This window comes from Nerophis lumbriciformis, linkage group LG29 (assembly GCF_033978685.3).
Source record: "Nerophis lumbriciformis linkage group LG29, RoL_Nlum_v2.1, whole genome shotgun sequence".
Classification (NCBI taxonomy): domain Eukaryota; kingdom Metazoa; phylum Chordata; class Actinopteri; order Syngnathiformes; family Syngnathidae; genus Nerophis; species Nerophis lumbriciformis.
In genome coordinates, this window is record NC_084576.2 from 33,268,966 (window position 1) to 33,283,926 (window position 14,961).

General features: G+C 32.2%; 1 protein-coding gene across 1 annotated transcript in view; it reads left to right on the forward strand.

The window, feature by feature from the left end:
• LOC133572364 (glycogenin-1-like) overlaps positions 1 to 14,961 on the forward strand; it is a 31,993-nt gene extending 17,032 nt beyond the window's left edge. Inside the window, exons 4-7 of the mRNA XM_061925300.1 lie at positions 5,562 to 5,724; positions 8,976 to 9,102; positions 9,197 to 9,434; positions 14,259 to 14,961. Of these exons, the coding sequence (XP_061781284.1) occupies positions 5,562 to 5,724; positions 8,976 to 9,102; positions 9,197 to 9,434; positions 14,259 to 14,462 (732 nt within the window). The 3' untranslated portion in view covers positions 14,463 to 14,961. The remainder of the gene's footprint in view (positions 1 to 5,561; positions 5,725 to 8,975; positions 9,103 to 9,196; positions 9,435 to 14,258) is intronic.

Genomic DNA, 14,961 nt, shown 5'->3' on the forward strand with positions numbered 1-14,961 from the left:
AAATTATTTTGTTAAAACTACAGTCTTGCTATGAACTATTTAAAAATATCTGTAAAAGGTTATATTATGACAGAATTTAGAAATACATAAGTGAATTTTGGCGTGTATTTTTTTTCTTTGGGTAAAAAAAACAAACACTTTACTATGAAGTATTTAAAAATATCTGTAAAAACACAACTTTGTCAAAAGAGATATTTTATTATATAATTTAAAAAAATACAGGTATATAAACTGAATTTAATGTGTATTTTTTTAATTATTTGGGTAAAAAACTTTTTATATTATTACAAAATATCTTTAAAACAGAACTTTGTCTTTTTGATATCATTTTTAAAAATATATATTTTTTAAGTGAATTTACCGTGTCATTTAAATTATTTTGTTAAAACTACAGTCTTGCTATGAACTATTTAAAAATATCTGTAAAAGGTTATATTTTATGACAGAATTTAGAAATACATATTAAGTGAATTTTGGCTTTTTTTTTTTTTTCTTTGGGTAAAAAAAACAAACACTTTACTATGAAGTATTTAAAAATATCTGTAAAAACAACTTTGTCGAAAGAGATATTTTATTATATAATTTAAAAAAATACAGGTATATAAACTGAATTTAATGTGTATCTTTTTAATTATTTGGGTAAAAAACTTTTTATATTACAAAATATCTTTAAAACAGAACTTTGTCTTTTTGATATAATTTTAAAAAATATATATTTAAGTGAATTTACCGTGTTATTTAAATTATTTTGTTAAAACTACAGTCTTGCTATGAACTATTTAAAAATATCTGTAAAAGGTTATATTCTATGACAGAATTTAGAAATACATATTAAGTGAATTTTGGCGTGTATTTTTTTTTCTTTGGGTAAAAAAAACAAACACTTTACTATGAAGTATTTAAAAATATCTGTAAAAACACAACTTTGTCTAAAGAGATATTTTATTATATAATTTTAAAAAATACAGGTATATAAACTTAATTTAATGTGTATTTTTTTAATTATTTGGGTAAAAAACTTTTTATATTACAAAATATCTTTAAAACAGAACTTTGTCTTTTTTGATATAATTTAAAAAAAAAAAAAAAAATTTTAAGTGAATTTACCGTGTCATTTAAATTATTTTGTTAAAACTACAGTCTTGCTATGAACTATTTAAAAATATCTGTAAAAGGTTATATTTTATGACAGAATTTAGAAATACATATTAAGTGAATTTTGGCGTGTATTTTTTTTCTTTGGGTAAAAAAACCAAACACTTTACTATGAAGTATTTAAAAATATCTGTAAAAACACAACTTTGTCTAAAGAGATATTTTATTATATAATTTAAAAAAATACAGGTATATAAACTGAATTTAATGTGTATTTTTTTTATTATTTGGGTAAAAAACTTTTTATATTATTACAAAATATCTTTAAAACAGAACTTTGTCTTTTTGATATAATTTTTAAAAATATATATTTTTTAAGTGAATTTACCGTGTTATTTAAATTATTTTTGTTAAAACTACAGTCTTGCTATGAACTATTTAAAAATATCTGTAAAAGGTTATATTCTATGACAGAATTTAGAAATACATATTAAGTGAATTTTGGCGTGTATTTTTTTTCTTTGGGTAAAAAACCAAACACTTTACTATGAAGTATTTAAAAATATCTGTAAAAACACAACTTTGTCTAAAGAGATATTTTATTATATAATTTAAAAAAATACAGGTATATAAACTGAATTTAATGTGTATTTTTTTAATTATTTGGGTAAAAAACTTTTTATATTATTACAAAATATCTTTAAAACAGAACTTTGTCTTTTTGATATAATTTTTAAAAATATATATTTTTTAAGTGAATTTACCGTGTCATTTAAATTATTTTGTTAAAACTACAGTCTTGCTATGAACTATTTAAAAATATCTGTAAAAGGTTATATTATGACAGAATTTAGAAATACATATTAAGTGAATTTTGGCGTGTATTTTTTTTCTTTGGGTAAAAAAAACAAACACTTTACTATGAAGTATTTAAAAATATCTGTAAAAACACAACTTTGTCAAAAGAGATATTTTATTATATAATTTAAAAAAATACAGGTATATAAACTGAATTTAATGTGTATTTTTTTAATTATTTGGGTAAAAAACTTTTTATATTACAAAATATCTTTAAAACAGAACTTTGTCTTTTTGATATCATTTAAAAAAAAATTTTTTTTTTTAAGTGAATTTACCGTGTTACTTAAATTATTGTTAAAACTACAGTCTTGCTATGAACTATTTAAAAATATCTGTGAAAGGTTATATTTTATGACCGAATTTAGAAATACATATTAAGTGAATTTTGGCGTGTATTTTTTTTTCTTTGAGTAAAAAAACAAACACTTTACTATGAAGTATTTAAAAATATCTGTAAAAACACAGCTTTGTCTAAAGAGATATTTTATTACATAATTTAAAAAAATACAGGTATATAAACTGAATTTAATGTGTATTTTTTTAATTATTTGGGTAAAAAACTTTTTATATTATTACAAAATATCTTTAAAACAGAACTTTGTCTTTTTGATATCATTTTTAAAAATATATATTTTTAAGTGAATTTACCGTGTTATTTAAATTATTTTGTTAAAACTACAGTCTTGCTATGAACTATTTAAAAATATCTGTAAAAGGTTATATTTTATGACAGAATTTAGAAATACATATTAAGTGAATTTTGGCGTGTATTTTTTTTTCTTTGGGTAAAAAAACACACTTTACTATGAAGTATTTAAAATATCTGTAAAAACACAACTTTGTCTAAAGAGATATTTTATTATATAATTTTTTTTAAATACAGGTATATAAACTGAATTTAATGTGTATTTTTTTTAATTATTTGGGTAAAAAACTTTTTATATTACAAAATATCTTTAAAACAGAACTTTGTCTTTTTTGATATTATTTAAAAAAAAAAATTTTTTTAAGTGAATTTACCGTGTTATTTAAATTATTTTGTTAAAACTACAGTCTTGCTATGAACTATTTAAAAATATCTGTAAAAGGTTATTTTATGACAGAATTAAGTGAATTTTGGCGTGTATTTTTTTTCTTTGGGTAAAAAAACAAACAAACACTTTACTATGAAGTATTTAAAAATATCTGTAAAAACACAACTTTGTCTAAAGAGATATTTTATTATGTAATTTAAAAAAATACAGGTATATAAACTGAATTTAATGTGTATTTTTTTAATTATTTGGGTAAAAAACTTTTTATATTACAAAATATCTTTAAAACAGAACTTTGTCTTTTTGATATAATTTTTAAAAATATCTATTTTTTAAGTGAATTTACCATGTCATTTAAATTATTTTGTTAAAACTACAGTCTTGCTATGAACTATTTAAAAATATCTGTAAAAGGTTATATTTTATGACAGAATTTAGAAATACATATTAGGTGAATTTTTGTGTGTATTTTTTCCTTTGGGTAAAAAAACAAACAAACACTTTACTATGAAGTATTTAAAAATATCTGTAAAAACACAACTTTGTCCAAAGAGATATTTTATTATATAATTTAAAAAAATACAGGTATATAAACTGAATTTAATGTGTATTTTTTTAATTATTTGGGTAAAAAACTTTTTATATTACAAAATATCTTTAAAACAGAACTTTGTCTTTTTGATATCATTTTTAAAAATATATATTTTTTAAGTGAATTTACCGTGTCATTTAAATTATTTTGTTAAAACTACGGTCTTGCTATGAACTATTTAAAAATATCTGTAAAAGGTTATATTTTATGACAGAATTTAGAAATACATATTAAGTGAATTTTGGCGTGTATTTTTTTTTCTTTGGGTAAAAAAAACAAACACTTTACTATGAAGTATTTAAAAATATCTGTAAAAACACAACTTTGTCTAAAGAGGTATTTTATTATATAATTTAAAAAAAATACAGGTATATAAACTGAATTTAATGTATTTTTTTTAATTATTTGGGTAAAAAAACTACACTTACTATAGACTGTTTATAAATATGTGTAAAAACAGAACTTTGTGTAAAGAGATTATATTTTATGGCAGAATTTAGAAATTCATATTAGGTGAATTTTGGTGTGTATTTTTTCCTTTGGGTAAAAAAAAAACAAACACTTTACTATGAAGTATTTAAAAATATCTGTAAAAACACAACTTTGTCCAAAGAGATATTTTATTATATAATTTAAAAAAATACAGGTATATAAACTGAATTTAATGTGTATTTTTTTAATTATTTGGGTAAAAAACTTTTTATATTACAAAATATCTTTAAAACAGAACTTTGTCTTTTTGATATCATTTTTAAAAATATATATTTTTTAAGTGAATTTACCGTGTCATTTAAATTATTTTGTTAAAACTACGGTCTTGCTATGAACTATTTAAAAATATCTGTAAAAGGTTATATTTTATGACAGAATTTAGAAATACATATTAAGTGAATTTTGGCGTGTATTTTTTTTTCTTTGGGTAAAAAAAACAAACACTTTACTATGAAGTATTTAAAAATATCTGTAAAAACACAACTTTGTCTAAAGAGGTATTTTATTATATAATTTAAAAAAAATACAGGTATATAAACTGAATTTAATGTATTTTTTTTAATTATTTGGGTAAAAAAACTACACTTACTATAGACTGTTTATAAATATGTGTAAAAACAGAACTTTGTGTAAAGAGATTATATTTTATGGCAGAATTTAGAAATTCATATTAGGTGAATTTTGGTGTGTATTTTTTCCTTTGGGTAAAAAAAAAACAAACACTTTACTATGAAGTATTTAAAAATATCTGTAAAAACACAACTTTGTCTAAAGAGATATTTTATTATATAATTTAAAAAAAATACAGGTATATAAACTGAATTTAATGTGTATTTTTTTTAATTATTTGGGTAAAAAAAAACTACACTTACTAAAATATGTGTAAAAACAGAACTTTGTGTAAAAAGATTATATTTTATGACAGAATTTAGAAATTTGAATTAGGTGAATTTTTGTGTATTTTTTTTCTTTGAATAAAAAAAAACACATATCAAGGTTTCCCCTGCCACACCTTGAAAATTAATTGGTTTTCAAGTAAAATAAATAAATAACTTACTTTCAAGGTGTGGCAGGGGAAACCTTGATTTTCAATGTGTTTTCTTTATTTTCATGACTATTTACATTGTAGATAGTCACTGAAGGCATCAAAACTGTTATATGATTGGCAATAAAAGTTAAAAATATTGTTGGACTTTGTGTGATTTCTTCTGGAGGCTACAATACATATTACTTTAATTTGTTTTCAAGTAAAAAAAAACAACCCAAAATTTAAGTAATATGTATCGTAGCATCCAGAAGAAATCACACAAAGTCCAACAATATTTTTAACTTTTCTTGCCAATCGTATGACATAGTTTTGGTGTGACAATCTACGATGTAAATAGTCATGAAAATAAAGATTGAATGAGAAGGTGTGTCCAAACGTTTGGCCTGTGCTGTACATTGAAAGAAATACTTATAGTAATTGTGTAAAACGTGCGCCTTAGGCGATGACCAACGTCGACGATCTCTTCGAGCGAGAAGAACTTTCCGCGGCGCCCGATCCCGGCTGGCCCGACTGCTTCAACTCGGGCGTGTTTGTTCTGCGGCCGTCGAAAGAGACGCACGAAAAGCTGCTGGCCTTCTGCCACGACCACGGCAGCTTTGACGGTAAGACGTGTCGCTGCTAGAACAAATATTGTGACACCCGCCGGGGCCCCTCTATGACCCTTGACCTCTGCCAGGGGCCCACCTGTCGCCTAGCGACTGTCAATGACTGACCACAGGACCCTACACAATTTGATAACGCTCCGAGTCCAAACTCCCTTTTAAAAAACCACATGACGTAATACAAGCATATTAATTAGTTTATTTGATATACTTTTTTTTTTTAAATGTTGAATAATTATCACATTTGAGAAAGACTTAATAGAGATAGAAGACGTGTTAAAAGTTTAAAAATACTTCAGATAAAATGTCTTAGGGCTTGTCACAATAAAATATACAAATATAAGATGTATCTTTTTATAAATTACAATCTAAAAATGTTTAACTATTCTGAATGGCTAATTATAATAATCCAATTCATGATTCTATTAGAAAAAAATTGTAAAAAGTTTTCATTTTCATAATCTTAGAGTATTTTCTAAATGTTTTTTGTTGACTTAAATTGAATGTATATTAGTTGTAAAACTGCAACTCTTCCTGTCAACATTACTTAGATTTATTTGACTTTCTGGAAAATTTAAGTGAATCTGATTTAAAAACTTTTTTTTTTTTTAATTTCCCAAAATTAAAACATTTTAATAAATTTTTTAAGCATACTCATAAATAAGATTATTTGGCCATTCAGAATCATTTGGTTTGTACCTTTTAAAAAAATAAATAAATAAATTTAAAAAAACCCGGCTAATAACCATATTTTTCTAATCAAACCACTTTATTCATGTTTGAAAATACACAGGAACAGGAAGCAGTAAACTCAAAAAAAAATAAAAGCATCATGAGAGGAAACGTTTCAACAGAATAAAATGCAGTTTTTTTAGGACGACACGAAATAATTCAGACTTTGCTTGAGGTTGTAGGGAGAGCACTTTAAGTCAATATAGTTTCACCTACAAAGTCTGGGGTTTGGCCCGGAGAGTCGGTGGGGTTTGGCCCAGAGAGTCGATGGGGTTTGGCCCAGAGAGACGATGGGGTTTGGCCCAGAGAGACGATGGGGTTTGGCCCAGAGAGTCGGTGAGGTTTGGCCCAGAGAGTCGATGGGGTTTGGTTCAGAGAGTCGATGGGGTTTGGTTCAGAGAGTCGATGGGGTTTGGTTCAGAGAGTCGATGGGGTTTGGCCCAGAGAGTCGGTGGGGTTTGGCCCAGAGAGACGATGGGGTTTGGCCAAGAGAGACGATGGGGTTTGGCCCAGAGAGACGGTGGGGTTTGGCCCAGAGAGACGGTGGGGTTTGGCCCAGAGAGTCGGTGGGGTTTGGCCCAGAGAGTCGGTGGGGTTTGGCCCAGAGAGTCGGTGGGGTTTGGCCCAGAGAGTCGGTGGGGTTTGGCCCAGAGAGTCGGTGGGGTTTGGCCCAGAGAGTCGGTGGGGTTTGGCCCAGAGAGTCGGTGGGGTTTGGCCCAGAGAGTCGATGGGGTTTGGTTCAGAGAGTCGATGGGGTTTGGCCCGGGGAGTCGATGGGGTTTGGCCCGGAGAGTCGGTGGGGTTTGGCCCGGAGAGTCGGTGGGGTTTGGCCCGGAGAGTCGGTGGGGTTTGGCCCGGAGAGTCGGTGGGGTTTGGTTCAGAGAGTCGGTGGGGTTTGGTTCAGAGAGTCGATGGGGTTTGGTTCAGAGAGTCGATGGGGTTTGGTTCAGAGAGTCGATGGGGTTTGGTTCAGAGAGTCGATGGGGTTTGGTTCAGAGAGTCGATGGGGTTTGGTTCAGAGAGTCGATGGGGTTTGGTTCAGAGAGACGATGGGGTTTGGTTCAGAGAGACGATGGGGTTTGGCCCAGAGAGACGATGGGGTTTGGCCCAGAGAGTCGGTGAGGTTTGGCCCAGAGAGTCGGTGAGGTTTGGCCCAGAGAGTCTGTGAGGTTTGGCCCAGAGAGTCTGTGAGGTTTGGCCCAGAGAGTCTGTGAGGTTTGGCCCAGAGAGTCTGTGAGGTTTGGCCCAGAGAGTCTGTGAGGTTTGGCCCAGAGAGTCGATGGGGTTTGGTCCGGAGAGTCGGTGGGGTTTGGCCCGGAGAGTCGGTGGGGTTTGGCCCGGAGAGTCGGTGAGGTTTGGCCCGGAGAGACGATGGGGTTTGGCCCAGAGAGTCGGTGGGGTTTGGCCCAGAGAGTCGGTGGGGTTTGGCCCAGAGAGTCGGTGGGGTTTGGCCCGGAGAGTCGGTGGGGTTTGGCCCGGAGAGTCGGTGGGGTTTGGCCCGGAGAGTCGGTGAGGTTTGGCCCAGAGAGTCGATGAGGTTTGGTTCAGAGAGTCGATGGGGTTTGGCCCAGAGAGTCGGTGAGGTTTGGCCCAGAGAGTCGGTGGGGTTTGGCCCAGAGAGTCGGTGGGGTTTGGGTGTGTTCTATGGGCAGGAAGTAGAGGATGAGAAAAGAAGGGGTCTAAGAATGGAGCCCTGAGGAACTCCACTAGGAGAGGCAGATGTTTACAAGACGTCTTTTACTGGCAACGTCAGAGATGTTCCCATTCATGCTAGCGTTTGCGATACCGCTCTTCCACGAGTGATATCAATACCGATGCCATGTATCAACTGTACATTAGTCAATGTATTTATGAGTGGTATCGACCGTGTAACTGTATCCACACCATATTCAAACTACTTATTTCGTTTAGCAGTTAATTGTCTGCTTGTGTTGGTTGAATAAAACAGTTGGTAGTTGTTGACGTAAACAAAGTGTTGGTTGAATAAAACAGTCGGTAGTTGTTGACGTAAACAATGTGTTGGTTGAATAAAACAGTCGGTAGTTGTTGACGTAAACAAAGTGTTGGTTGAATAAAACAGTCGGTAGTTGTTGACGTAAACAAAGTGTTGGTTGAATAAAACAGTCGGTAGTTGTTGATGTAAACAATGTGTTGGTTGAATAAAACAGTCGGTAGTTGTTGATGTAAACAAAGTGTTGGTTGAATAAAACAGTCGGTAGTTGTTGATGTAAACAAAGTGTTGGTTGAATAAAACAGTCGGTAGTTGTTGATGTAAACAAAGTGTTGGTTGAATAAAACAGTCAGTAGTTGTTGACGTAAACAAAGTGTTGGTTGAATAAAACAGTCAGTAGTTGTTGATGTAAACAAAGTGTTGGTTGAATAAAACAGTCAGTAGTTGTTGACGTAAACAAAGTGTTGGTTGAATAAAACAGTCGGTAGTTGTTGACGTAAACAAAGTGTTGGTTGAATAAAACAGTTGGTAGTTGTTGACGTAAACAAAGTGTTGGTTGTGTCCACAGGTGGAGATCAGGGTGTCCTGAACTCGTTCTTCAACACCTGGTCCACAGCTGACATTTCTAAGCACCTCCCCTTCCTCTACAACCTCAGCAGTATCTCCATCTACTCCTACCTGCCTGCTTTCAAACAGTACGTACACACACACACACACACACACACACACACACACACACACACACACACACAGTTCAAAGGTCACGATGCTGTTGCCATGGCCACGCAGCTACGGCGCTGACGCCAAGGTGGTCCACTTCCTGGGCGGGACCAAGCCCTGGAACTACACGTACGACGGCCAGAGCGGCGAAGTCCTGGGCCGGGCCGAGGCGTCGGACTCGGGCCGCCTGCAACCGGACTTCCTGCGGGCGTGGTGGCGACTGTACGCCGCGGCGGTGATGCCGTTACTGCAGCGAGCCTACGGGGACACGCCCTTCCGCAGCGGCGTGGTGGAGGCCGGAGAGGACGTGAGTGCCTTTTCTTCTCCTTTTTGTAGTCTGACAACACTCTCTGAAGGTTTGCCTCGTAGCACCGTCCATTTTGAACGCTGTTGCACCTTCAACATCATGCTTCTTACCTCCTGACTGATGACTTCTATTATTTTTTAACATTTTCACCTCAAAAGAGCACTTCTGTGTTTTTTTAAATGAAATGTCAGTAAAAATACGATTATTTTTTAACATTTTCACCTCAAAAGAGCACTTCTGTGTTTTTTTAAATGAAATGTCAGTAAAAATACGATCTACTGTTTTTAAAATGAAATGTCAATAAAAATACGATTTATACTATTTTTAAAATTAAATTTCAGTAAAAATACGATTTAAACTTTTTTTAAATGAAATGTCAGTAAAAATACGATTTATACTATTTTTAAAATTAAATGTCAGTAAAAATACGATTTAAACTGTTTTTTAAATGAAATGTCAGTAAAAATACGATCTTCCGATTTTTAAATGAAATGTCAGGAAAAATACGATCTGTTTTTAAAATGAAATGTCAATAAAAATACGATTTATACTATTTTTAAAATTAAATGTCAGTAAAAATACGATCTGTTTTTAAAATGAAATGTCAATAAAAATACGATTTATACTATTTTTAAAATTAAATTTCAGTAAAAATACGATTTAAACTGTTTTTTAAATGAAATGTCAGTAAAAATACGATCTGTTTTTAAAATGAAATGTCAATAAAAATACGATTTATACTATTTTTTAAATTAAATTTCAGTAAAAGTACGATTTAAACTGTTTTTTAAATGAAATGTCAGTAAAAATACGATCTGTTTTTAAAATGAAATGTCAATAAAAATACGATTTATACTATTTTTTAAATTAAATTTCAGTAAAAATACGATTTAAACAGTTTTTTAAATGAAATGTCAGTAAAAATACGATCTGTTTTTAAAATTAAATGTCAATAAAAATACCATTTATACTGTTTTTAAAATTAAATTTCAGTAAAAATACAATTTAAACTGTTTTTTAAATGAAATGTCAGTAAAAATACGATCTGTTTTTAAAATTAAATGTCAATAAAAATACGATCTTCTGTTTTTTAAATGAAATGTCAGTAAAAAGGAGATTTAAACTGTTTTTAAAATGAAATGTCAGTAAAAATACGATTTAAACTGTTTTAAAAATGAAATGTCAGTAAAAATACGATCTGTTTTTAAAATGAAATGTCAATAAAAATACGATTTATACTATTTTTAAAATTAAATTTCAGTAAAAATACGATTTAAACTGTTTTTTAAATGAAATGTCAGTAAAAATACGATTTGTTTTTAAAATGAAATGTCAATAAAAATACGATTTATACTATTTTTAAAATTAAATTTCAGTAAAAATACGATTTAAACAGTTTTTTAAATGAAATGTCAGTAAAAATACGATCTGTTTTTAAAATTAAATGTCAATAAAAATACGATTTATACTGTTTTTAAAATTAAATTTCAGTAAAAATACGATTTAAACTGTTTTTTAAATGAAATGTCAGTAAAAATACGATCTGTTTTTAAAATTAAATGTCAATAAAAATACGATCTTCTGTTTTTTAAATGAAATGTCAGTAAAAAGGAGATTTAAACTGTTTTTAAAATGAAATGTCAGTAAAAATACGATTTAAACCGTATTTTTACTGACATTTCATTTAAAAAAACTATCTTCTGTTTTTTAAATGAAATGTCAGTAAAAAGGAGATTTAAACTGTTTTTTTAAAAGAAATGTTAGTAAAAATAAGATTTATAGATATTATTAATTAGTATATTATAGACTATCGGGTGTCATGACTAGCATTAGTGCTTACGAGACGTCGTATTTAGTCTGTAGTCAAAAGTCATGCAGCACACTTCCACAAGCCTGGGACAACTACACAAGGCAGGCGTGTTGGGGGCTCATTTGCAGATGGCCGCACTTTGATGGAAAACCAAGCAAAAAGCAGGTTTTTGGCAACGACTGCATGCTCATGCGTCACGGCCCAATATGCAAATGAGATGCGGTGCAGCAAGGGAGCGTCTACATTTTGTCTACTTGAGGAACATCTTTTCAACATGTTTGTTACATCACAGCCGCTTATCTCTTGCAAAACATCCTGCTGCACTTTGACTCTCGGGGGGGGCGTGTTTACACCATAATATATCCACAATATATCCATAATATATCCGCAATACATCCATAATTTATCCGCAATATAGCCATAATATATAATATATCCGCAATATATCCATAATTTACCTGCAATATATTCATAATATATCCGCAATATATCATAATATATCCATAATATACCCGTAATATATCCACAATATCATAATATATCTGCAATATATCCATAATTTACCCGCAATACATCCATAATATAGCCATAATATATCCGCAACATATCTGCAATATATCCATAATTTATCTGCAATATATCCATAATTTACCTGCAATATATCCATAATTTACCCGCAATATATCCATAATTTACCCGCAATATATCCGCAATATACCCATAAAATACCCGCAATATATCCACAATATATCATAATATATCTATAATTTACCCGCAATATATCCATAATATACCCGCAGTATACCCGCAATATATCCATAATATAGCCGCAATATATCCATAATTTACCCGAAATATATCCATAATATATCCATAATTTACCCGCAATATATCTATAATTTACCCGCAGTATATCCATAATATATCCGCAATATATCCATAATTTACCCGAAATATATCCATAATATATCCATAATTTACCCGCAATATATCCATAATATATCCATAATTTACCTGCAATATATCCATAATTTACCCGCAATATATCCATAATATATCCATAATTTACCCGCAATATATCCATAATATACCCGCAATATACCCATAAAATACCCGCAATATATCCATAATATACCCGCAGTATACCCGCAATATATCCGCAATATATCCATAATTTACCCGCAGTATATCCATAATATATCCGCAATATATCCATAATTTACCCGCAATATATCCATAATTTACCCGCAATATATCCATAATATAGCCATAATATATCCGCAACATATCGGCTATACATCCATAATATATCCATAATTTACCCGCAATATATCCATAATATATCCGCAACATATCTGCAATATAGCCATAATTTACCTGCAATATATCCATAATTTACCCGCAATATATCCATCATTTACCCGCAATATATCCATCATTTACCCGCAATATATCCATCATTTACCCGCAATATATCCGCAATATACCCATAAAATACCCGCAATATATCCGCAATATATCATAATATATCCATAATTTACCCGCAATATATCCATAATATACCCGCAGTATACCCGCAATACATCCATAATATAGCCGCAATATATCTATAATTTACCCGAAATATATCCATAATATATCCATAATTTACCCGCAATATATCTATAATTTACCCGCAGTATATCCATAATATATCCATAATTTACCCGCAATATATCCATAATTTACCCGCAATATATCCATAATTTACCTGCAATATATCCATAATTTACCCGCAATATATCCATAATTTACCCGCAATATATCCATAATATACCCGCAATATACCCATAAAATACCCGCAATATATCCATAATATACCCGCAATATACCCATAAAATACCCGCAATATACCCATAATATACCCGCAATATATCCATAATATACCCGCAATATATCCATAATTTACCCGCAATATATCCATAATATACCCGCAATATATCCATAATATACCCGCAATATATCCATAATATACTTGCAATATATCCATAATTTACCCGCAATATATCCATAATTTACCTGCAATATATCCATAATATAACCGCAATATACCCATAATTTACCCGCAATATATCCATAATTTACCCGCAATATATCCATAATTTACCCGCAATATATCCATAATTTACCCGCAATATATCCATAATATATCCATAATATACCCGCAATATATCCATAATTTACCCGCAATACATCCATAATTTACCCGCAATACATCCATAATTTACCCGCAATACATCCATAATTTACCCGCAATACATCCATAATTTACCCGCAATACATCCATAATTTACCCGCAATATATCCATAATTTACCCGCAATATATCCATAAAATACCCGCAATATATCCATAATTTACCCGCAATATATCCATAATTTACCCGCAATATATCCATAATTTACCTGCAATATATCCATAATATATCCATAATTTACCCGCAATATATCCATAATTTACCCGCAATATATCCATAATTTACCCGCAATATATCCATAATTTACCCGCAATATATCCATAATATACCCGCAATATATCCATAATATATCCGCAATATACCCATAAAATAGCCGCAATTTACCTGCAATATATCCATAATTTACCCGCAATATAGCCATAATATATCCATAAAGAGTTAAAAGCACAACATATGAAGAGTAACACAAGTGGGGTGTTTAGGAAATGTTCCCGTGCAACAGAGAAGTGTCCAGAGAAAGCTTCAAATAAACTTCCTGCACGGAGCAATGAAGTTGTGCTAAGACCAGAGAACTATCAGGTCCTTCTTCTGTGCGGGGGTGCGGGGGTGGGGAGGTGGGCTCGCACAGAACACCACACCACCGTCTCTTTCCCAGAATTCCAGCAGGTGGGGGTTGGGGCTCCAAGAATGCATCGGGGCCATAACAATGTTGATCTTTGTGCCAGACTCGGGGCCGCAGACTCTCATTTAGACTCAATGATCATTTTGCCACCACACAGGATCAAGTGTGCCAGGACCAGGGGGAGGAGCCAGCCGTCGCCTCCTCTGCGGACGCCGCCGCCTTCTCCTCCTCCTCCGCGCCCGCCTGCCGTCACATGTCCTCCGAGGAGAGGAAGCAGCGCTGGGAAGCGGGCGAGATCGACTACATGGGCGACGACTCCTTTGTCAACATCGAGCGCAAGCTGGACGCCTTCCTCAAGTAGCGGCGCCTTGACGGACACAGGCCCCACCCCCCCCACCGCTAATCAATTAGAAGATCGGCCTCACTAACTAAAAATAAACAATTAGCATTAGCGTGGTCAGGAAAATGCTAAACAACTCACAAGGGGGGGTGGGGGGGTCCATGCATAGCAAGCTGCTTTTTGGCTGGTTGCCTAGCAACTGCTGGGGGTGGGGTAAAAAGTTGATGACAGAGTTTTAGAAAGTGAAGAAAGTTTTTTGTTTATTTTTGGCTTCCTCGAACGTGAAAGTAGCACAACTATTTCTTCTTCCCGCTTTAATGTGTCAAAGCAGACGTTTTTCTCGTCCACAGTGAACCCTCGCCTCTCCTCGCACGTACGTCCCCTCCTCACCTTTGGTGTGGTCACCGGCTGCCTAACTTTTACGTTTTCACACCACACCTCGCGTCTTGTAACCGTGCTCACGCCCCCAGGAAATGTAGGAGTGGAACACTGGATTGCAAATAAAAGGACTAAAATATCA